Consider the following 24,993-nt stretch of genomic DNA (forward strand, 5'->3'; position numbering starts at 1 on the left):
CTTCTTCAGCGATCAATGCAAAGAAATAGAGGAGAACAACAGAATGGGAAAGACTAGAGATCTCTTCAAGAAAATCAGAGATACCAAAGGAACATTTCATGCAAAGATGGGCTTGATACACGACAGAAATGGTATGGACCTAACAGAAGCAGAAGATATTAAGAAGAGATGGCAAAAATACACAGAAGAACTGTACAATAAAGATCTTCATGACCCAGATAATCACGATGGTGTGATCACTGACCTAGAGCCAGACATCCTGGAATGTGAAGTCAAGTGGGCCTTAGGAAGCATCACTACGAACAAAGCTAGTGGAGGTGATAGAATTCCAGTTGAGCTATTCCAAATCCTGAAAGATGATGCTGTGAAAGTGCTGCACTCAATATGCCAGCAAATGTGGAAAACTCAGCAGTGGCCACAGGACTGGAAAAGGTCAGTTTTCATTCCAATCCCAAAGAAAGGCAATGCCAAAGAATGCTCAGACTACCACACAATTGCACTCATCTCACACGCTAGTAAAGTAATGCTTAAAATTCTCCAAGCCAGGCTTCAGCAATATGTGAACCGTGAACTTCCTGATGTTCAAGCTGGTTTTAGAAAAGACAGAGGAACCAGAGATCAAATTGCCAACATCCGCTGGATCATGGAAAAAGCAAGAAAGTTCCAGAAAAACATCTCTTTCTGCTTTATTGACTATGCCAAAGCCTTGACTGTGTGGATCACAATAAACTGTGGAAAATTCTGAAAGAGATGGGAATACCAGACCACCTGATCTGCCTCTTGAGAAATCTGTATGCAGGTCAGGAAGCAACAGTTAGAACTGGACATGGAACAACAGACTGGTTCCAAATAGGAAAAGGAGTACGTCAAGGCTGTATATTGTCACCCTGATTATTTAACTTATATGCAGAGTACATCATGAGAAACGCTGGACTGGAAGAAACACAAGCTGGAATCAAGATTGTTAGGAGAAATATCAATAACCTCAGATATGCAGATGACACCACTCTTATGGCAGAAAGAGAAGAGGAACTCAAAAGCCTCTTGATGAAAGTGAAAGTGGAGAGTGAAAAAGTTGGCTTAAAGCTGAACATTCAGAAAACAAAGATCATGGCATCCGGTCCCATCACTTCATGGGAAATAGATGGGGAAACAGTGGAAACAGTGTCAGACTTTATTTTTGGGGGGCTCCAAAATCACTGCAGATGGTGACTGCAGCCATGAAATTAAAAGACGCTTACTCCTTGGAAGGAAAGTTATGACCAACCTAGATAGCATATTGAAAAGCAGAGACATTACTTTGCCAACAAAGCTCTGTCTAGTCAAGGCTATGGTTTTTCCTGTGGTCATGTATGGATGTGAGAGTTGGACTGTGAAGAAGGCTGAGCGCCGAAGAATTGATGCTTTTGAACTGTGGTGTTGGAGAAGACTCTTGAGAGTCCCTTGGACTGCAAGGAGATCCAACCAGTCCATTCTGAAGGAGATCAGCCCTGGCATTTCTTTGGAAGGAATGATGCTAAAGCTGAAACTCCAGTACTTTGGCCACTTCATGAGAAGAGTTGACTCATTGGAAAAGATTCTGATGCTGGGAGGGATTGGGGGCAAGAGGAGAAGGGGACGACAGAGGATGAGATGGCTGGATGGCATCACTGACTCGATGGACGTGAGTCTGAGTGAATTCCAGGAGTTGGTGATGGACAGGGAGGCCTGGCGTGCTGCGATCCATGGGGTCGCAAAGAGTCAGACACGACTGAGCGACTGATCTGATCTGAGCAACGAAATACTGACAATTATTACAGAGATGAAAGTCCGAAGGCCCGATGGAAATTACAAGTTCCTTAACTCAAAGTTTTGTATTTCTGTTTAAGCTTTAAACTGTGTATAAAAAAATACTTACTAATAATGTAATGACAAAAATTATGTATTCGATAGATATTAATAATCAGAATAATAAAACAGCCACATGGATCGTTTCACAATCCAACCAGTGATAAGTTTCCTCTCTAAGGAAGGTGTTGGGTTGCACACTACCCTCCTCCCCCTAACCAGGGTGTGTTTGCACAGCTTCAAAACTGAAGAAACATCTTGGAGTCAGCACAGAGACGTCAATGGTTTAAGGGACAGGAGTGCTTGCTTGTCTGCAGCAAGGTCCTCAAGAGACACCCCACTGCGTACCTTGGAGGGGGGACAGACCACAGCAGCAGAATTCGCTCCCAGTGGAAGGGAGAGGTTAGCAGTTACATGGTGAAGTAACTGGGACATGACCCTCTCATTAGCCCTTTGCTTAGCGGTCACCAGCTAAGGCCTGGGGCAAGAGTATGTAGGAAGGTCAGTCATGTGAGTAGGGTGTAGGTGAGGTAGACACTGGCTAACTAGGGCATGCACACAGAGCAGGGGATGTACCTGACCACATAGAGGTTTTAAAACTATCAGTTCCCTAAGGCTGGACATTTAACCTTCAACCCTTCAGTTCTTCTAACTAGGCTTCATGAACCTTTCATCCACAAATACATTTGAATATCTCTGGAATCTATCCCAATCTTCATAAACAGAGGCAAGGTGATGGCTGCACCACAAATTTCAAAGACTCATGTAAAGCAAAGGGACCTAAAGTATTGTTTGTAGGCAGTCACCTAGTGATTAGGGCAGCAATTCGCTTAAAAGGACAAAAGATGACTGAGTAGAAGTGCCGCCCCCCGCCCCCCCGCCCCCAAATCCAGAACCATAGGTAATCCAACAGCCTCCGCCAGGAAGAAACGGGGTTCAGTTCAGTCGCTCAGTCGTGTCCGACTCTGCGACCCCATGAACCGCAGCACGCCAGGCCTCCCTGTCCATCACCAACTCCCTGAGTCCACCCAAACCCATGTCCGTTGAGTTGGTGTTGCCATCCAACCATCTCATCCTTCGTCGTCCCCTTCTCCAACCATAGGTAATCCAACAGCCTCTGCCAGGCAAGAAACGAGGTACACACGCACCAATCCACGTGCACACACTCCAACGCGCTTCGCCAGGAAAGTCGCGCCAAACTGCCAATCAGCGGCGACGCTGGACGTAGACGTGACGCTGTGACATCATAGCAAGATGGCTGCTTCCTGAAGGCTTTCTCTCCTAAGTGTTTTCCCCTCGCTAGTGTCAGGATCCGAGTTAACAGACTGCCTTTCTCCAGCAATGTTCTGTATCCGAGGCTGTGGCCGCCGGGTCGCGGCTTCCCTCACCAAACAGCACCTTGCGTCGGTCCGGTTCGGCGGTGACAGCGCGGCGCCCTGGACTCCGCACTTCGACGTAGTGGTCATCGGCGGAGGACACGCAGGGACCGAAGCCGCTGCCGCCGCAGCTCGGTGCGGCTCCCGGACTCTGCTGCTCACGCACCGAGTGGACACCATCGGTGAGTGGCGCGGTGTGAGGCTTGCAGAGAGACGCACGCTGCCAGGATCCTCCTTCTCCCCTTCCCAGTGCCTTTTCCTCCAGTTACTCTGGTGAGAATCCTACCGAATGTCGTTTTAGCCTGATGTGTGTTTCGCAGATCAAGCGGGACCGGGCCAGAACTCTGGTTTCGGCTATTCTGTGGACCACGAATTGTGCTGCTATTGACAGAAATAATTAGTTGGAGGAGGGTTGAGGGAGAGGTGCCTTGAGAAAAGAGCAAACTCTTAAGAATACTGGTGATACTTTATTTCAATTTTGCCTTTTGCCCTTTACTAGCTTGTTGCTTCGGTTAGAGTGAATCAACGTTATTAGTGCTCGTTTATTAAATACCCATTGTGTTTTTCTCGAGATTTTGTGGAACCCTTTTGAAGAACGAGGCTACTTTTTAAATTGTATTTTATATTCATACTGAATGTTTATTCCCCAATTTTATGGTCAGGACCCGACTGTGCTTTTTGGCACTTCACAAGCAGTGGTTGGACGGCCATAATTTAAAGCAAGACCCCTCTGTGGCATCATCATAGATGCCAGCTAGGACACTATCTTGTAAATTATGCATGCCTGTGTCTTTCCTTGTGCATTTTGCTTACGAGGGAACTGTAATTGAAATGTTAACTATGCTTTCTGTACTGAAATACTGTTTAGAAATAACCATTCAGTTTATAACTGTGGAGAAATAGATACTTTTGTTAACAGCGATTCTTTTGGATAGAGGCTATGTGATTACCAAGTAAAAACCAGGTACTGCATTTCAATAATAATAATTTTAAAAGTTGAATGAACAAAAAAGTATTATTGAACTAAGATGATAAGATAATACTATAAGTGGTGTAGCTTTGTCAAGGATAAAGGAATTCCCATCAAAACATGTATTTATATTTTTATACCAATACAATGTGACCTATGTTATCTTTTTAAATAAATGAATTTCAGAGATATGTAATAACTCTTATAAATGAGCTTAATGAATGACAGTTCTATCTTAAAATCAAAGTCTCATTTTTTTTAAGGTACTTTGATGTCATGGAGTATGAAGTATTTCTGCTTGTTCTCAGAAAGATAGCTTTGACTTAGAAGGTTAAACTTCCATAGGAATACAGAATGCAGGAATTGTCCTGTATCAATTCTGTCGTATAATCTGCCATAATAAAGTCAGAGGTAGAAAATTTTTTATTTTATAAATAACCTGGGAAATAGTGCTTTTTGACAAACTCTTGTTTGCCATTCATGACGAAAGAGAAGAGTCTTTTAACACTAAACCACTCACTGGCAAGTAGGAACAGGATTACTTTAGATCAATAAAGATTTATCCCTAAAATAGTTTAGGTCACACTCCCCAAGCACAAAGCCTCATCAGGAAGAGTGTTTACCTAAATAAACAGTGGTTCTATATCAAAGGAAGGAGGAAGATAATCTACGAAGTTGTCATCCCTGTTTTTACAGTAGGGACACTGAGATACAGAATATTAGACAACTTACCAAGATCACCTAGAACTTCTAAGTGGTGAATATAGGAGCTGAACCAGAACTCTGCCTTGCTCCTAACCCATGCTCATAAGGACGGCACTATTCAGCCTCCCTCTGGAGACCGTGAAAACTTTTGGAGGCCTTAATGCTGGTCACAGGATCAGCAGATGGCCTTTATGGAAGACATAATTAATTATAACTGTGAACCAGTACAAAGAAATCTCTTAAATTATGCTTGATTTAGGAAGGTTTCATGAGGTAAGGTTTTCAAAATCACATTGTAAAGGAAGAGGCAGCATAATGAAGTGCTAAAAATATGTACAAGAGACAGATTCAAAAGAAACGTCCAGCAGTTGTTTGTCTTCCACAATGCCCTGAATAACTCTTGCATCCCATTGGGACTTCAGCAGTTTTAGTGTTTGCATCATTTTTTATTTTTAATCACATGATTCTAGTCACTTGTACAGACATTTTCCTATCAGGCACGCACTGTGTGCAAGATGCTCGTATATTTATTTTGTTTATGTCTGTTCTCTTTAGGTCAGATGTCCTGTAATCCTTCCTTTGGTGGCATTGGAAAGGGGCATTTAATGAGGGAAGTCGATGCCTTGGATGGCCTGTGTTCTCGAATCTGTGACCAGTCTGGTATACATTACAAAGTATTAAACCGGCGCAAGGGACCAGCTGTTTGGGGTCTGAGAGCTCAAATTGATAGGAAGCTTTATAAGCAGAACATGCAGGTAAGAACAGGGCATGAAAACAGGAAGGATTGTAGTGATTATTTAACATGCAAGTTATTTTTAACAAGTTATTTTCAACTTGCATTCTCTTTTGCTAGAAAGAAATCCTAAATACACCGCTGCTTACTGTTCAGGAGGGAGCTGTAGAAGATCTCATTCTTACAGAACCAGAGCCTGAGCACACTGGGAAATACCGTGTCAGTGGTGTTGTTTTGGGTATGTACTGCTTACAGATAATAATAACAGTATCAAACTCCATGTGAAAATTTTATCCTGAGTAGTGTATGGAGATGTTTTGCTTATTCTAGGAAATTGTTGTGTTTTCTGCTCAAGTATGAGGGAAACTGTATAGAAAAAATCCTATTCCTCATTTTATTTTTACCATGAAGCTCACCTTCTGTACCATCTTATTTTGGGACTCTATAGCCTGCAAAATTATGTATTTTCCTCTTGGTATTTCTGTGGTAATTTTTATTTTTCTTAGTTCTGACTTTAAACATTTTAAATTTATATTTTACAAGATTATTATGTATGTTTTTATTTGAGTTACATATTAATTTTTTAAATAAAATTGCACATGCACATATTTTTTACAGAAGAATGGAAAAGCAATTTATCTCTGTTTTCTCCCTTTAAAGACTTAACCACTTTAGCTCTTTTAGCCTTCACTGCAAACACTAATTGGAAGATTTGTGTGTGCATAGTTATTTTATGGCTTGACTGACTCTGTACAGTCTGATGATTAGGGATTGAACTGGCCTTTTTGTTGGGGAATTCCCAAACATCTATGTCTGTTAGTCCTAAAGAGAAGAATCAGTCTTCTGCCAGAGGACTGGACTGTTAGCTTTCTAGGAACAAAGTGGTAGGAGGGGCTGCACTGGAGAAATTTATCCTTTTTTTTTTTAATTGGAGGATAATTGCTTTACAATGTTTTATTGGTTTCTGCCATACAACATCTCAAATCAGCCATAAAAAATTCATCATTTAAAATACTTATTAACTTATTTTCCCTGTTTAAATTTTATTATAGACATTTTTTAGAATGGGATATACATATTAATTTTCTTACTTAGAAATAATTGAGTGTGTTTGTCTTACACGATAAGAAGGACATGGGTAGACAGTCCACCTGGAAGTCCTAGCCATGTCACCAGACACCCATGCCCTTCCATTGTCCTGCTCTGTCACCTTTGGCTGTAGCTTTCATCCCAGTGTTCACAAGACCAAAGTCACATATCCAGGCATCCATTATCAGAAAGAAAAGGAAAAAGAGGGAAAGGGTAAAGACCAAATAAAGACAGAGCAAACAAGGTGCATTTCCTTTTAAACAGGATTTCCACTTTCCTATTAATAGACGTCTAGCCCAGCATCTTCTTGAAGTCCATTGACCAAAACTTCATCCTAATGGCCTTCTATGGCCTCAAATTGGTGTGAGAAGATAAATATTTTTAATTGGTATATTTCACCCAAGGAAAATTAGAGTTATTAGTCAAGAAAGTGTGTCAGTTGGATAAGGAATTACTTACATTGAGAGTGCTATCATAACAAATATATTACCTATAACTCACATCCCACATAGGCATTGAACATATCCGGTGTTACAAGTAAAAACAATAATCAAATACTGTGGTAGCCATACGATGCAGCAGTCCCACTACTGGGCATATACCCTGAGAAAACTTCATGATTCAAAAAGACACATGTACCCCAATGTTCATTGCAGCACTATTTACAATAGCCAGGACACGGAAGCATCCTAGATGTCCACCGACAGATGAATGGAGAAAAAGAGTGTGGTACATATACACAATGGAATATTACTCAGCCATAAAAGGAATGAATTTGAGTCAGTTCTAATGAGGTGGATGAACCTAGAGCCTGTTAAACGAGTGAAATAAGTCAGAAAGAGAAAAACAAATATTGTATATTAACGCACAATATGGAATATAGAAAAATGATACTGATGGACCTATTTGCAGCACAGCAGTAGAGACACAGACATAGAGAACAGACTTGTGGACCCAGTGGGGGAAGAAGAGGGTGGGACGAACTGAGAGAGGAGCATTAAAATGTATACAAAACCAGGTGTAGAATAGATAGCAAGTGGGAAGTTGCTGTATAATACAGGGAGCTCAATCCAGGGCTCTGACAACCTAGAGGGGTGGAATCGGTGGGGAGTCGGAGGGAAGGTTCAAGAGGGAGGGGACGTGTGTACGTCTGGCTGATTCATATAGTTGTTCTACGGCAGAAACCAACACAACTTTGTAAAGCAGTTATCCTCTGATTAAAAGGAAAAGGAAAGACAAAATGAAGAAAAGCAGAAAGATACTGCTCAAACTTTACTGTGAGGAATTTGGTGGACTCAAAGAGTAAAAAGAAAATACATTGACTGGAGAAGGTGCTTTGGAATTAGACTAGTGTTCAGACTTAGCTTTGGGTTTCAGTTTCTTCATCTACAAAATTGGGAGAGTAATGTATATTTCACGAAATGTGAAAAATGTGACTTAATGTTGAGGCTGGCATATAGTAAGGATTTAACAGATTACAATAAAATATTTAATAAATAATTATACTTAATTACTTAATAAATAACTGCAACATTAATAGTAAAAAAACATGGTAGCTGCAGCCAGCTAATGCCTAAAAAAATTTTTTTAAGAAAAAATAAATTGCCATTTACCACAGACAATTAAAGCCAGGGATCTGAAAAAATTTTCAATTTGCTCTATATTCCACCTGAATTTTTAAAATTCCATATAAGTATATTTATGATGTAGGCATATCTTTTTTATAGATTAGAATGCCAACTTTCGTAAAGTTCAAGTAGTTTCCCCAAGTCCCACAGCTAGAAAATATCACAGTCAAGAACTCAATCCAGGTATTTAAAAACTTAAATGTTCCTTTTGCATCATCAACAGTTTAAAGGGGATGAAAGAAGGCAGAGTGAAAAGGTGGTCTCTCTCTCATCTTGTGCTCCAGGCAGCCGGTTTCCTTCTTCAGGAGCATTCCTAGGCACTGGCGTGGTCTTTCTGTCTGTGATTTTATCCTTGACTTCATGCAGAGGTATATATATTCCACCCCCACACACAGTAGTAACATATTGTACACACTCTGCTATACTTTTTTTTTAACCACTTAATCTGTGTTTGCTTTGCCTTTTAGGAGCTATGTTTCTTTCTTATAAGTTCATGGCTTTTGTTCTGTGATTACCTTAGTAACTGTGATTTTGTATAATACACCCCATCTTCCCTTTCTTCTGTCAGTGTTTCCTGACTTCCCTATGTTGAACAGTTACTACTTTTATTTTCATTTCCTTTTCTCTCTGCCTCCTTTCCTCGCCAGACTTGATGATTATATTGTTTTTATTAAGGTAGCCCTTTATGTTTTTTAATTATTTTTACTTGTTACTTAAATTAGTATCTTCAAACGCTATTTCTTGGACCCTGTCTATATTTTATGGGCCCAACAATACAATTTTTAATTAACTTTTTTTACTGAAGTGTAGTTGATTTACAGTGTTCCAGATGTACAGTGAAGTGATATATTCTTTTTCAGTCTTCTCCATTATAGCTTATTAATAATTGGGTTTTTATTGTAGTAAAATGTATATAGCATAAAGTTTGCCACTGTAGCCATTTCTAAGTATACAGTTCCACGCCCTCAAGTACCCCCACAGTGATGTGCAGCTGTCACCACTCTCCATTTCTAGAACTTCGGAAATTTAGTTGAAATACTGTACCCATTAACAGTAACTTTCTATTACCCAAGGAATTAACCCACATTTTCTTGTATGGTAGATCCATCTGTAGACAAGCCTTTATATGTGGTTTTCAGCTCTTTCTCCTCTTCAGCCCCCAGCTGCATTCCCACATTTTTCACACTCAGTCCTCCCGTTTCTGTGTCGCTGCAGGGCAGAGTACTTCACTGTCATCTGTATGTTCTCTTCAGGTTCTTGAGTTATAGCATTCTCCCCTCTGCTCAATCAGTTATCACTCTTCCAACCACTTCAAAAAAAATTTTTATTTTATGTAGAGTATAGTTGATTTACAATATTGTGTTAGTTTCAGGTGTACAGCAAAGCAATTCAGTTAAATGTATATAATGTATATATCCATTCTTTTCTCAGGTTCTTTTCTACTGTAGGTTATTATAGAATATTGAGTAGAGTTCCTTGTGTTATATAGTAGGTCCTTGTTGACTATTTTATTTATTTTGGTGTGTATAAGTTAATCCCAAATTCCTGATTTATCCATCCCCCCCAACCACTTTCTATCTTTCAAAAATATTTGAAATTTTTCATCTTTTGACAAATTCTTTTCCATTCTTGTGGTTCTCATGGTTTCATATCTTTTTTGCTCCTTTATTTTCTTTTGGAATTTTAAGAAGGAGAAGAAATCATGTGAGGTGGGATCTGTTAAATTTAACTAGAAGTCTAAATTTAATTAATTTTAAAAATTAACTGAGACCAGCTATTCAGTGCTGACAAGACTTTAGGAACATGTGTATCTGTGATAATACATTATGCTCTCCGTCTCAGCTTTCTTGCATTCTTTAGATTGATGACATGTAGCCTTCTTACTGATTTAAAATCTTTTTCAGGTTTCTAAAGACGAATTTTTCTGTAGTTCTCCTACAAAAGCGTAACATTCTAATTTGACCCATGGTGACAATTAGGACATGAGTTTTGTTCTCTTTCCTGTCCTTTAGCTGATGGAAGTAAAGTGTATGCAGAGAGTGTGGTTCTGACTACTGGGACGTTCCTGAGAGGCATGATTGTAATCGGATTGGAAATGCATCCAGCAGGACGTTTAGGGGATCAGCCTGCCGTAGGGTTGGCTCAGACCCTGGAGAAGTTGGGGTTTGTGGTGGGAAGATTGAAGACTGGGACTCCACCCCGAATTGCCAAAGAATCCGTTAATTTCAGCATTCTAAACAAGCAGACACCAGATAATCCATCCATACCTTTCAGCTTTATCAATCAGACAGTGTGGATTAAGGTGAGATAATTTATGAAAATCTGGCCTTAAATAGGGAATATAGACTTTTTTGGTATTCATTTTTCATCACTATTAATTAAGGCACAAAAATGTGTTCTTTAAAAGGAGTAGCTGATTTGGCTACTTGGGTATTTCCTCATAAATTCTTTTAAGTGGTGGTGGTTTTTGCCATACATTCACGTGAATCAGCCATGGGTGTACATGTATTCCCCATCCCGACCCTCCCTCCACCTCCCTCCCAAAATCCCATAAATTCTTAAATTTCATTGATTTGATAACTTTACCTATTTAAACTTTTTGTAATAATTTCAGAAAAGTTGTAGGACTGTTACTTGCCCTCTCCATATATATAGACATAGATACATATATTTAACATATAGAACAGTAACATACACATTTATTTTTATTCTTTTTTCTTTTCCCAAAACATTTAAAAGTTGCAGAGATCATGACCCTTTACCTCTAAATACCTCAGTCTGCATCTCAGCTAAGCCCAAAGACATCCTCATGTAACCTCAATGCAGTGATGAAATTTGGGGACTTTAACATTGACACAGTGCTGTTATCGAAAATAAAATTCATAGAGTTTTCTGACCACCCCAATACATTTTTTTGTCCCAATGTTCTTTTTCCAACCTAGGATCATATATTGCATTTAATTGTCATTTCTTCTTAATCTGGAATAATTCCTCAGCCTTAATAGTACTGATACTTTTGAAGATATAGGCTACTTTTACCTATCTTTGTAATTTAAAAAAAAACAAGCTATATATTGTGTGTTTAGAATCAAGGGCTAGTAGTTGACGCTCCTAATTTCTGGTGAGTGTTACCCTAATGAGTGGCTATTAATTTATTTATTTGGCCATGCTGCACAGCTCGTGGGAACTTAGTTCCCCGACCAGGGATTGAATCCATGCCTCCTACAGTGAAAGTGTGGAATCCTAACCACTAAACCATCAGGGAATTCCCTCTTTTGACATTCTTATCTTTCCTCAACACTTTGTCTTACTTAGTTTTAAAATAAGTCTCAGACATCATTTCATCCAGAAATACCTTGGTACATGTCTTTAACAAATAAGGATTTTGTAAAACTCAACCATAATACTGTTATCACATATAGCAAAACATAATTTCTTAATATCATCTGATACTCAGTGCTCAATTTTCCTTAGTATTAAATATAGATATATTATTGAAGTATAGTTGAACTACAATGTTCCAGGTGCATTCCAAGTATTTTATAGTTGTTTTATTTGAACCAAGAACCAAATGAGGTTCATACATTACATATCTTATAATAATTCCTCTCTTTTTTACATCTGTGTGCTGTGCTGTGCTGTGCTTAGTCGCTCAGTTGTGTCTAACTCTTTGCAACCCCGTGGACTGTAGCATGCCAGGCTCCTGTGTCCATGGGGCTTCTCCTGGCAAGAATACTGGAGTGGGTTTGCCATGCCCTCCTCCAGGAGATTTTCCTGACCCAGGAATCGAACCAGGGTCTCCTGCACTGCAGGTGGATTCTTTACTAGTTGAGCTACCAGGGGAGCCTCTTTTACATCTACATGGGGAAGAAACTGAGACATTTCTCTTCTGGAATTTCCTACATTCTAGATTTGTAGATTTGTCTGATTTCACTGCTCTGGTGCCTTAAACATGTTCCTGCATCATCAGTATTTCCTATGAACTGTTGATCTGGAGGCTTGTGTCAATTTACGTTCATCTTTGGGGTTTTTTTTCATAAACATACTTCACCATTAGTATTTGGCTTTGTGCATAGATTTGATGTATATACAAGTAAGTTTATATCATGTGTGGAATTTATTTGAATTAGAGGCAAACTAATAGAGAAGCAAAACAGTGTTTTGACGAGTTCCCATGTTTTAGCCAGAAGATCAGCTGCCATGTTACTTGACTCACACTAACCCTCGAGTGGATGAGATTGTCCTTGAGAACCTTCACCTTAACTGTCACGTTAAGGAAACTACAAGAGGACCCCGGTAAGGACAAAATACCAGTGCTTAATTACAGTAAGGATTGTCAACCCTCTTTTGTTTAATTGCATTTTTAAATTCCAATGTCTTATTCTAGATACTGTCCCTCCATTGAATCAAAGGTCTTGCGTTTTCCAAACCGTGTACATCAAGTTTGGTTGGAACCTGAAGGAATGGATTCTGACCTCATCTACCCCCAAGGGTTATCTGTGACACTGCCAGCTGAATTACAGGAGAAGATGATCACATGCATCAGAGGCTTGGAGAACGCTAAAATGATTCAGCCAGGTAAAGAGACTGCCAGCTGCCCTTTGGTCTGAGCTCAGTATTGCTTAGCAGACAGCGGAAAATTGAAGCTACAGTCATGGTGCTTAGAGCCCCAGAAGACAAAACCCAGCATCTGCACGTTTATTTATAAAATAGTCTTCACATTTGAAGAGCATTTAATGATAATCTTTGCATCTCTGCTTGAGGCAAACCCAGCGCTGTTTTTGCTTATTTTGTACCATCTGTTCTTTGGCCAGGCTACGGTGTTCAGTATGATTACATGGACCCCCGGCAGATCTCTCCTTCTCTCGAGACTCATTTGGTGCAGCGGCTCTTCTTTGCTGGACAGATAAATGGCACTACTGGTTACGAGGAAGCTGCAGCTCAAGTAAGAAGTGGTTCAAATGTTACTATAAACAGAAAAGGACTATTTAACTGGTGTTCCTCCTCTTGACATCTGTCATGATTGCTATATAGAGCTTAGATACAACTCATAACTGGAATAGCAAACTGACTTCTATTTCAGGAACTATGGGGGTGGCTTCTGTATACAACAAGATTTTTTAAACACTGTGTCTTTGTTACTCTTTTCTGAGCTCCTAGATCCAGTTGCATATTTTGATTAGATTTTTGTATTGCTTCTGAAATTTAAAAAAAGAAAAGTTAGTTCTTTTAACCTAACCTAACTTTATTGAAAATTACCCTGTTATTACTCCTTTTTAAACAGAAAGTTATGTTATTTTTACTTGTAAATGCGCAAAGGCTAAAAAAGTCTTACAAGTGGATTTTTTTTTTTTAAAGATTAGCCACCTGGTTTATCAAGAATATTAGATATTTTTGAAAACAATGAATTATAGCATTCTAAAGTGGTATATTACCCATATTCTGTTTGTGAATATGAACCACATTTTCTGTCTCTGTTTTGTCCCTTCTGGGCAGGCCTGCTTCCTTACTGCCTGAACCATTTTTTCCAGGTAGTGTCTGAATAGGATAGCTTTTTGTTCAGTTCATAATGGCCTTTTAAACATTTCAGTCCTCTTGTAGGGTGTGATAGCTGGAATCAATGCAAGTCTTCGGGTCAGACACAAGCCTCCTTTTGTCATTAGCCGAACAGAAGGTTACATAGGAGTCTTGATTGATGACCTCACCACACTGGGCACCAACGAACCATACCGCATGTTTACCAGCCGAGCCGAGTTCCGTTTGTCACTGCGTCCTGATAACGCCGACAGCAGGCTCACATTCCGAGGTAACTCTTACACTGAGTCCTGCAACCAGACTTTCTCTCCTTTAAGACCTCTTTCATTATAATCTCCCCCTCCCCCTTCTAGGGTACAAGGAAGCTGGTTGTGTGTCCCAACAACGATATGAAAGAGCTTCTTGGATGAAGTCTTCTTTAGAAGAAGGCATTTCTATGCTAAAATCCATTGAGTTTTTAAGTACTAAATGGAAAAACTTAATTCCAGAGTCTTCTATAAGTAGTGGTAAAAGTCTGCCTCTCAGGTATGCATTTTTTGTATAAACTTTCTTTTTGTAGAAAAATGGAGTCATCTCAGAGAGATACTACCATAGATTCCCTACCTACACATTTTAAACGAACGCAGCTCTTATGTTTGCTTCTTTTCAAAATTCTTTAGAGATAATCTCCTTACTCACGAACGACAATATATATGATTGTAAATTATTCTTTATTTTATTTCTCTGTGGCTCCCATTGAGTTCTGCCTTTCCTAAGATCTAGCGGGCATAAACCAAGAAATAGCATCTGCTTTCTTTTTTAGACATTGAACAATTGGAATGGTCTCATCTTGCCTATGAGCCATAGCAGGGAAACTTTGATTAAGCAGTGTTACCAATTCTTGAAGAGTCCCTTACTACATTTTAGGAGTTTTTTTGTCCTTGTTTTTACCATTCTGGTTGTATGGACTCTAAATCTAAAGGACATTAATAGAGATCTTTCTTGATTCAGAGATACATTTCTGAAAACCTCATGTAATTCAAAATTTACATCAGTCACCACTGATTTTTCCCATTTAAAAAATGTAAGCTAACGTGGGGAGTGGGGGTTGGAGGGTGGGTTTAGAAGGTATAAACCTACAATCATTGTATTTTAGAAGGACACATGCTGACTTGATCTTGCTGCTGTGTCTCCAGTATGTTTTTTGTTTATAGTTTTCTTTTTCTCAGTCCTTGTTTTGCTTGTGAGGAAATTTGTAGATTTAATGGTATATTCATTTTAATGCCACTTTTTATCATCCACAATCTCTCTAAGCGCTCTCTCTCTTTTTAACTAACAGCCAGGCATAACATGTCTTTGACTTTCATCTCATCACAGTGTTTTTTGTTTACAACTTGTGTTCCCAAATTTTCATTTTCATGAGAATTTCCCAAAGCACTGGCATCACTGAAGAGGAGAATAAGCAGGTTTTTAATTATAGTAATGGTAAATAATTGGCTTCCCAGGTGGCGCTAGTGGTACAGAACCCACCTGCCAATGCAGGAGACCTAAGAGATGTGGGTTCGATCCCTAGGTCAGGAAGATCCCCTGGAAAAGGACATGGCAACCCACTTCAGTATTCTTGCCTGGAGAATCCCACAGACACAGGAGCCTGGCAGGCTACAGTCCATAGGGTAGTAAAGAGTCAGACATGACTGAAGTGCCTTAGCAACAATAAATAATAAAGAATCTGCATGGTTGTCACCCAAATCAGGGGGTCTCATTTACAGGAAAGACAGCTTGGTTCACAGATAAGGGTGGCAGATTTATTTGTGTACCAGTTAAGTGGTACTGGGAGATGGTAGTAGTATAAGCATAGTTTTATATTTCACTCTGTTTTCCAGCTATTTGTTTAAATTTAAGAGGGTTTATTATTATTTCAAGCTTTGCAGAAGAATTTATAGCATTATGCTTCATTTAGGTCAAATATTGCACTGTGTTAGATTTTATATAATTAGAATTTTCATTCAATGTGACTCATGTGGATTGAGGTCATAGTGAGAGCAAGGGAAGTGATTGTTTTCAACACAGTTTAGAATGCTAATTGATGAATAAAAATATGAAAAAGGAGGGGGCTGTCAGCTTTATATTTTTACCTAATCCTAAGAGTACCCATTTTGTTAAGGTAACTTTTTTTAAAACAGTAATTTGACCAAATGCTTTTCTTGTTAATTTCAGGTGTCTTTCCTTTCAGAAGGAAACAGGGACCTCATCCTCCTGTTTGATTTTGGTAGAATATTTATAGTGTAGTGTTGAGCCTCCCTGAAAGAACTCACTTGATCAATTCCTAGATATATAAAGCTAGAAAATTGGTCCACGGACATGTATTGTGTCTGCCGCACACATAGCAAGCTGTGCGCCAGGCACTGAGGGGTGGAACTGGACTTTGAGCTACCGTTTTGACAGAAGAGATCCACAGAGCATGCGCGCACACATTTCCTGTTAGGATCATAGGGAGACGCACTGATGCGTCAGGTAGTGCAGAAACTGTCTCTTGTGTTCTGCAGAAGCGTGCTAACTTGTCCTTCAGTGGCAGGCCTCTGTACTCTGAGGCTTAGGCTTCATTCAAAGCTGGTCTTGAAGTTTGGACCTACAAATAGCTCCAAGCCTTCTAAACAAATTGTTTAAAAGCCTTTTAAAAGATGTATTTATTTTTGGCTGCTCTGGGTCTTCACTGCTGCCTGTGAGCTTTCTCTAGTTGCAGCAAGCGGAAGCTGCTTTTCACTGTGGTACCAGGGCTTCTCATTGCAACAGCTTCTCCTGTCTATGAGCACAGGCTTCAGTAGTCACAGCTGGTAGGCTCCAGAGTGCTGGGTCAGTAGTTGTGGCTCACGGGCTTAGTTGCCCCACGGCCTGCGGGATCTTCCCAGACCAGGGATCAAACCTACGTCCCCTGCATTAGCAGGCAGATTCTTAACTTTAACACTGGACCACCAGGGAACCCTAAAACCTTCTTAAAAGTTAAATGGTCATAGGCTTTTCTTTGAGGTCACCATCCTCTAAGATTCCTCTCTTTTTGGTTAGTCATTAGATGTGTTCCTGTATGTTCTGTAATTTTTTTATTTTATTTTTGGCCACCCTGGGTCTTCGTTGCTACTTGCAGGCTTTCTCTGGTTGTGACTGGTGCGGGCTGCTCTCAAGTTGCAGAGCATGGGCTTCTCGTTGTGATGGCTTCTCATGTCTCAGAGCACCAGTTCCAAGGCGAGTGAGCTCTGTGGTTCTGGCACACAGGCTCAGTTGCCCCATAGCATGTGGGATCTCCCCAGACCAGGGATTAAACCCATGTTCCCTGCATTAGCAGGTGATTCCTAACCACTGAGAAACCAGGGAAGTCTTGGTTTTATAATTTCTGAAAGAACAACCCCTTTTCTTGTGGAGTTTAGGGTTATTTGGTTTCATTGTATCAACAGCTTATCTGATGAGACTTCTGAAATTAATTGACATAATTCATCTTGTGGAGCACAACAAAGTTGACAGCTCCTTGTGGGAAGAGGTGTCTGGCCTTTCCTAGACTGTCTGAGATGAGACAGGCCTCTGCAGAGAGTGTGACACATGACTGTGGTGATAGAATGAGCTGTAAAAAACAAACAAACAAACAAATAAACACATCTGGGAGGCCTGAAGGGACTTGGAACCCTGGGATGGGCAGATTTGACCTTCTTTTGACTTAATAAATTAATTGGTTTAATTGATTTTGGGTGGACAGAGTTGATAAAAAAAGCAATCTATTGAAAGAGGGAAAGGGCAAAGTAAATAAAAATAAAGTTAAGGCAGTAAGTGTACTGTAGGGAAAGTGTACAGATCAGTGAAACCTTGTGAGAACCAAGCAAAATGAGAAGGAAACTGCAGGGTATTTTCCAGTCTTGGAACAAGCAGATCTCCTTTAGTTGGTTCTAAGCATGCGTGTAGAAGGATGGCGCATTCAACGGACATGGGCTTAATGTGACTTAGATGTAAATTCTTAGGGAGTTCAATCACACCCTTGTTTTCAGAGGATATTCTGTCCTAATAGGAAAGCTCCAGAGGACAAATGGATTGTTGCAGTACCACTTTACCAACTACTTACCCCTCTTGATAAAGGAAAGGAGTTGAGAATCACATGCTCTCTTTCAAAAAATTGCAGAGGAAGGAACACTTCCAAACTCATTCTATGAAGCCACCATCACCCAGATAACAAAAGCAGACAAAGACATCACAAAAAAAGAAAATTACAGGCCACTATTACTGATAAACATAGATGCAAAAATCCTCAACAAAATTCTAACAGAATTCAGCAACACATTAAAAAGATCATAGACCATGATCAAGTCAGGTTTATCCCAGGGATGCAAAGATTCTTTAATATACGCAAATCAATCAATGTGATACATCATATCAACAAATTGAAAGATAAACACCATATGATAATCTAAGTAGATGCAGAAACACTTTCGACAGAATTCAGCCTGAGAATCACATGCTGATCTCATGGAGGTCCCGCTGTGTCACAGATGCTGCTGTTTGCTCAGTGTACTTGGGGAAAATTAGAAATATATTGATATTGTTTATTCTGAGATTTGGTATTACTTTCAAGGAATTTTGTTCTTAATCTGCCTGATATGATATGGACCCTTGTGTTAATGAAACTTTTCTGTGTTTGTAGAGCTCTTGATGTTCTGAAGTATGAGGAAGTTGACATGGAGTTGTTGGCCAGGGCTGTTCCAGAGCCCTTGAAGAAGTACACCCAATGTAGAGAGCTGGCCGAAAGACTGAAAATAGAAGGTAGAAAATTTTTTACTTAGGATGTCTGTATGCTCCCTTCTTCGTTTGTGCAAATAATGAATGAATTGCAGATACACAGAGAGCTCTGTGTCAAGAGGAGCCATTATTACCGTAAGACCAGCATCGTCTTAGGCTCTGACCACTCAGAGTAGGTTTCCCAGGTAGCATTGTAACACATCATAATGTGTTGGGAAGACTCCACCCCAGACCCACTGAGTGAGCATTTGCATTTTAACAAGATCCCTAGGAGATCTGTGTGTATATTTCATGTTGGGAAGTGCCACTGTAGAGCTCTCCTTTTTAAAAAAAAAAACAAAAAACTTAAATCTTTTTTCCTTTTGAACTTTTTTTTTAATGTTTTCTCCACTTAAATGTTCTACTAATGAGGAAAATAATGCTATCTTTGGCTTTGATGATATACTTTTCTATTAACAAAGACTTATTTTGTATCAGGCAAAGAAGTTCACATTCTGCCCCTGTATGTTATAACATTTGACGTGCTCTCATATTCTTGGTCAGTATATTGACCATCAAAGTCACATGTGACTTTTGGAGTTGTACTGCAATTTATAATTTTTTCTTTATAAAAAAAATTTCAGAAGTTCCCTGAAGACTCCATACGCCAAATGCAGGGGGCACAGATTTGATCCTCAGTCAGGGAGATCCCGCATGCCAAAAAAAAAAAAAATTTCAAACAGAAATACTAATAATAGCATTAGCTTCTGCATTGTGATAGAAGATTTTTTTCCTCCACTGGAAAATTGTGTGCAGAAAAAGTCAGGGAACAGAATGAGATGGGAGAGAAGGGTAGGAAAAGCAGGATGAAAGGTGGACTGTTTACACAGGAAAGGCCTTCAGGCTCCTTGGGGACCAGTGAAGGTGGTGAGAATGCTGCAGTCCTAGCAGTAACGTTTTCTTTCAGTTCCAGAGAGGTCTGTTACCTTGCTATGCTTTGACTGCTTATATAGAATGACCCAAGTGCTGCCTATCATTCTTCCAAATGAACATGCCCTGGTCATTTGCTAATGTGTAAGAAGTATTGTTAACCTTATATCTCAACATCATGATCTTTCTATTGAGTAAAAGTTACTTTATTGAACATTTAGGCCATTAGCATCTGGGAAAAGGTGATTAAACTCCGTATTTTAAACTTGGTTTGCAGTTTTACTGTGTCCAGTAAATGGTCCAAAATAATTATCTTCAACTTGTTTATAGGAAACCCTGACTTCAGCCATGGAGTAGTTACTGTTTTGCTTTGTTCTTTAAGACTGGCGTATATAAAGACTCTAACTAATACCCATGGCTTAAAAGAAACCACACTAGGTTAAAATATAGCGTATATCAGTAGTTTTCAAATCACTACCTAGATCCTCCACTGGATAAGTTTTTTCTTTTTTTTTAATGTGGACCATTTAAAAAATCTGTTGAATTTATTACAATATTGCTTCTGTTTTATGTTTTGGTTTTTTTGGCCCTGAGGCATGTGTGATCTTAGCTTCCTGACCAGGTGTCAGACCTGCACCCCTTGAATTGGAAGGTGAAGTCTTAACCACTGGACTGCCAGGGAAGTCCTTAGACAAGTTTCTTGAAGGCAGAAATCAGTTTCAGATTCTTCTTTGTACTATCTCTCATGTTTTGCTATACATATTTGAAAAAGTAAATATATCTTTAACATATACATTATTTATATTCTGTGATCCTATAGTCTATTCCTGAGTCATAAAATTTCATTACAATTTGTCATGCTGATGTGTTATATGTTATATTAATCCCTTTACATGAATTATTTCATTTGATAATTAAAAAGTATCATGTGAAAGATAGCTACTAGCATTATGTCTTAATTTACAGATAGTTATAACTTGCCCAGGGTCACACAGTTGGGGAGTGGCAGAACTGGGCTTTGAACCTAGTATATCTGTCTACAAGGCTTGTGCACCTCACAGCTCTCCTTTATTGTCAAAAAGACCATCATAAGTTTCTGGGTCAGCCCATAACATTTCTAGATAATGTGGCTGAGGCCCAGAAGTATCATGATGTGTTCATTGTCAGAGGGTAATTTATTGGTAGAGCCAGGCTCAGAGCTGAGATTTTCTGGCTACCAGTCAAGTGATGGAAGCAGAAGCTGCCAGAACCTCTAGGGAAGACTTGCTTTTCTTAAACAGGACAGAATGACCACCTCAGTATAGGTTTTAAAACAGGTCTTGGATTTATTTTTCTAAGAATGGAATGCTTTAATTACAAAATAATTGCTGAATTGTCTTTCTAAGTTCACTCTGAATAAAACTTCAGTTAATTTATTTAAATTATATGTTATCATCCAAGAATATATACTTTTAACAATTATAGCTTTATTTGAAAACCATCTTCTTGGAGAAACACCTAATCTTTAGAACTTCAAACCTATAGCCTGTTGAAGAAAGTGTTCCACCAAAATTTGCATTGAGAAAGAAAGCAATTTTTTTTTTTAACTTAAAATTTTCTAGTTTTTTTAAATGAGAAGGACATGGAATAAACTGCCAGACAGAATATTGTAGTTAATACACAGGATACTCCCTCTCTTTATTTTAACCCCAGTCTCCTCTTCTGCGAAAGGGAATACCTACCACCTATCGGGGTACTAAGATCATATATGCAAAAGCTCTCTGTAAATTGTAAAAAGCTAGAAACATGTAGGTTGTTAATATTATCTGAGTATCACAACATAATTAATTTTGTTCACCAGCTACTTATGAATCAGTACTGTTCCATCAGCAACAAGAAATAAAGGAAGTTCAGAGAGATGAAGCTCTCCAACTGCCAAAGGACCTAGATTATTTGACTCTCAAGGATATATCTTTGTCCTATGAAGTTCGAGAGAAGCTCCATTTCAGTCGCCCACAGACGGTAAGAAAACAGGCAGTGGATAGGAACAGATCATAGAGAGCCAATGCTTTAATTTTTAAAAGCTGGATTTGTAGTGGCCATATAACTAATGTTTTATTTCATCATAAAAAGCTTAACCTCTTATTTTCATATTCTCTTTGTATAACAGGTGTCATTATATTTTTTATGAGAGATAAAAAAAAGCTTAGTCTAAATAAGTATCTGGAAGTGAAGAATTGGGTTGATTATAATTAGCCAACCATGTGCATGCTTGTTTATATGCATGACTTAAACTACTTTGGGTTAAAATAGAATACATGTCAGTGGTTTTCAGATCACTGCTTGGATCCCTCCAAGGCGTTCCATAGTGTTGCCTTGGGAGCCAGTAGGAGGAAGTAGAGGGCCAGAGATGATCCTGTGTGTGTCTGTGTGTGGTTTGTATTTGCATGAGTACATGGGCACCATGCTGTATACATCTGTTAAAAACTTCAGCATACAGTATTGAATTTGTAATAACAAATATTTAAAGACTTGTAGGCTGTATTTATTGATTCTGAGATACATTTTTAACATCTCTGAGTTGTAGCTTAAAAATTGATGGTGTATCATAGTTTAATGGGCATTGCGTTGGGTTTTTTATTTTTTTCAGTGGTTCATAAAATAAAGGGGTACTTAACCAGGAGAAGGCAGTGGCACCCCACTCCAGTACTCTTGCCTGGAAAATCCCATGGACGGAGGAGCCCAGTAGGCTGCAGTCCATGGAGTCGCTCAGAGTTGGACAGAACTGAGCTACTTCACTTTCACTTTTCACCTTCATGCATCGGAGAAGGAAATGGCAACCCACTCCAGTATTCTTGCCTGGAGAATCCCAGGGACAGGGGAGCCTGGTGGGCTGCCATCTATGGGGTCGCACAGAGTCGGACACGACTGAAGCGACTTAGCAGTAGCAGTAGCAGTAACAAAACCATGGCCTGCAAAAATTTTTGAAAAGATTTTTTTTAAAGAGGAGTGATTTCATCAACTAACATGGTATTCTTAGTCATATTCATCATGGAAAGCAGCAGAGAGGCCTTAAGTTTTATAGCTGTATCTTACTCATTTTGGGTTATGTTTTTGTGGATAGTCATAGGCTACACTGCCCAATATGATAGCCGTTAACCAAGTGCAACCATTTACAGTAATTAAAATGAAATAAAGTTAAAAATTCAACTCCTCAGTCATAATAGCCACATTTCAGATGCTCAGTAGCTACAAAAGGCTATTGGCTGTCATACTGGACAGTTATCATATTTTTACACTGCCAGTGTTACAGAAATTTTCCATTATCACAGAAAAGTTCAGTTGCATTGTATTGGTCATCACAGTTCACCTCTTAACCAAAATTCTGAAATACCATAAGCTCTGACAAACGTTTGCTACAGAGTCATTTGGTGGCAAAACAGACCTGAACTGATATGAGGTCTCTATACCACTTGGAGTGAATAAGTCATCCATTTCACTGCAAAAATATACCATAGAAATATTACTGAGATTAGTCATAGGGTGCTGATCAACACACTGCTAGTGATGTTAGTTTAGTTTAACGAAAAGAAAAGGTTAGATACTCTAACATCTGTTAATTACATGATCTTAGACAAGTCATTTTAATATCTCTTAGTCTCAGTTTCCCCTGTTTTTAAAGTGAAGATATTAATTATAACCACATTTCTTTTATCTACTTTCTAAAGTTATTTTGACAATACATTAAGATAAAGTTTTGAAAATATTTTATAAACTGTAACATACAGATCGTTATCAGGAGGAAAATAAATTTGCTTATAACTAACATAGCTCATTTATGTTTCTCGTGGATTTAATTCCTAGATTGGGGCTGCCAGTCGTATACCTGGAGTGACAGCTGCTGCCATCGTCAACCTGCTCAGATTTGTGAAGACCACTCAGCAAAGACAGGCAGCTATGAATAGAGTTCCCAAAACTGATCAACAGTTACATGATACAGACAGACTTGAAGAGAGTCAGTTATAGCTTTCTATTCATAGAAGAGTTAATCTGAACAAGAGTGTAGACAGGAGATGAGAAGTATTTATATTTAGCACCTGTTAAAATAACTTTATTAGGTTTTGTAGCTTTGTCATTAATTTGTAAATAGGTTATAATTCTGCTTTTTTGTATATCTGAAAAAATAGTTATAAAGTCCATTTATACTCTTTCTTTCAGGTGTTCTAATACAGTATACCTATTAATATAAGTTTGGGCAGTGTTCATCAAAGAGAGATACAGTGGAACTAAAACTGAATCTGGAAAAAAAAAATCTCAGCTTGCGGATTTGTCTACTCATAAGGACAAATTTACTGGGAATTCCCTGATGGTCCAGTGGTTAGAACTCTGCACTTCTACTGTAGGAGACCCAGGTTGGAACCCTGGTCAGGGAACTAAGATCTGCGTGGCGTGGCCAAAAATAAATAATAAGAACTTTGTCCATAAAAGGTACCAAATTAAAAGTCTTATCTTTCACCTAGTTTTGAAAGTTGGCAGGCTTCTGCTTAGTTACGTTATTTCAAAGCCCTCAAATTCTTAAGGCTAAAAATTTGAAACTGTACAAAATCATCCAGAATCATTCAGCTAATTTCCAGTGCTGGCTGCAGCATGGCGATTAAAGTTCCCCTATTGAAAGTCAGAATTGACAGAAAAATCTGAATGGCGCTGGGACTCTCCAGTACTTGTGATACATGGTTACTGGGGTTAGCGGGGGTGACCAGCCGGGTCTTTGGCTAGCTCCTCAGACACCTTGACCTTTCTTCACTGACTAGAGGATGAATGTAGCCAAGCAGACAAGAGGACCCTACTTATCCTTGGAAATGCCAACTCAGACCTTTCCTGTCAGTCCAGGGAGAAGCTCCCATATCAGCCTCAAGCCAAAGCAGGTATCTCAGACAGTTCTAAGCGCCCTGAAATCACTAGTGTGATTTCAGTGGGTGTGGGGCAAATACCTTCTTACTATAATCATGTATAGCCTCTTGGATGTAGCTCGGTTTCCATGGGTTTCATCTAATTTTGTCTTTCCATAACACAGTCCAGATCAGTAGCAAGTAAAAAGCATTGGGTTAGCCAAAAAGTTTGTTCGGAAGATGTTACAGAACACCCGAGTGAACTTTTTGGCCAACCCAATATGTGTAATGCTGGATGTTTTAGCAATGATGAGTTCTTTTTGATACTTGATGTAGTAATTTCAGTAAGTGGTAACTTTTAGTTATTATGGCCATTCCTAGGCAGAATTCTTACCACAGAGGCATATTGAGTACACTTCTGCATGGTGTTTATTAAGAGGGTATTTTGTACTAGTGTTTATCACTAGGGGGGAACCATTGATTGTAAACTTTTCTTTTTCTGGCTAATTGCAGGAGTAAAAGCAATGAGTGGGGTGCTTATTGAATGGAATATAGCAAAAATTGATTTTGAGGAAATAAATTCCTAAATGCTTTGGAA

The 24,993-nt window shown here is 39.0% G+C and overlaps 1 protein-coding gene and 1 non-coding gene across 3 annotated transcripts; both read left to right on the top strand.

The window, feature by feature from the left end:
* Positions 1 to 3,048: 3,048 nt before the first annotated feature.
* On the top strand, positions 3,049 to 24,993 carry MTO1 (mitochondrial tRNA translation optimization 1). Of its 2 annotated transcripts, none has more exons than XM_027550941.1 (12): positions 3,049 to 3,385; positions 5,434 to 5,633; positions 5,732 to 5,849; positions 10,341 to 10,630; positions 12,512 to 12,624; positions 12,716 to 12,906; positions 13,143 to 13,273; positions 13,930 to 14,134; positions 14,217 to 14,388; positions 18,524 to 18,642; positions 21,368 to 21,528; positions 23,371 to 24,993. In XM_027550941.1, exons 1-12 carry the CDS (start codon positions 3,169 to 3,171, stop codon positions 23,530 to 23,532), a joined length of 2,079 nt encoding a protein of 692 aa, XP_027406742.1. In that variant the 5' UTR covers positions 3,049 to 3,168; the 3' UTR covers positions 23,533 to 24,993. The 2 variants fall into 2 exon arrangements, with proteins under 2 accessions (XP_027406742.1, XP_027406743.1); XM_027550942.1 differs by having other exon boundaries at positions 3,191 to 3,476.
* Positions 23,867 to 23,939, top strand: TRNAR-UCU. Its single transcript has one exon. It is a non-coding gene; the product is annotated as a tRNA-Arg (tRNA).

The sequence above is a fragment of the Bos indicus x Bos taurus genome, chromosome 9 (genome assembly GCF_003369695.1).
Source record: "Bos indicus x Bos taurus breed Angus x Brahman F1 hybrid chromosome 9, Bos_hybrid_MaternalHap_v2.0, whole genome shotgun sequence".
NCBI lineage: Eukaryota > Metazoa > Chordata > Mammalia > Artiodactyla > Bovidae > Bos > Bos indicus x Bos taurus.

Coding starts and splice junctions, on each gene's coding strand:
- MTO1 (XM_027550941.1), top strand. CDS start 3,169: ATGTTCTGTATCCGAGGCTGTGGCCGCCGGGTCGCGGCTTCCCTCACC. Junction 14,135..14,216: donor CAGCAGGCTCACATTCCGAG/GTAACTCTTACA, acceptor TCCCCCTTCTAG/GGTACAAGGAAGCTGGTTGT. Junction 14,389..18,523: donor GGTAAAAGTCTGCCTCTCAG/GTATGCATTTTT, acceptor CTGTGTTTGTAG/AGCTCTTGATGTTCTGAAGT.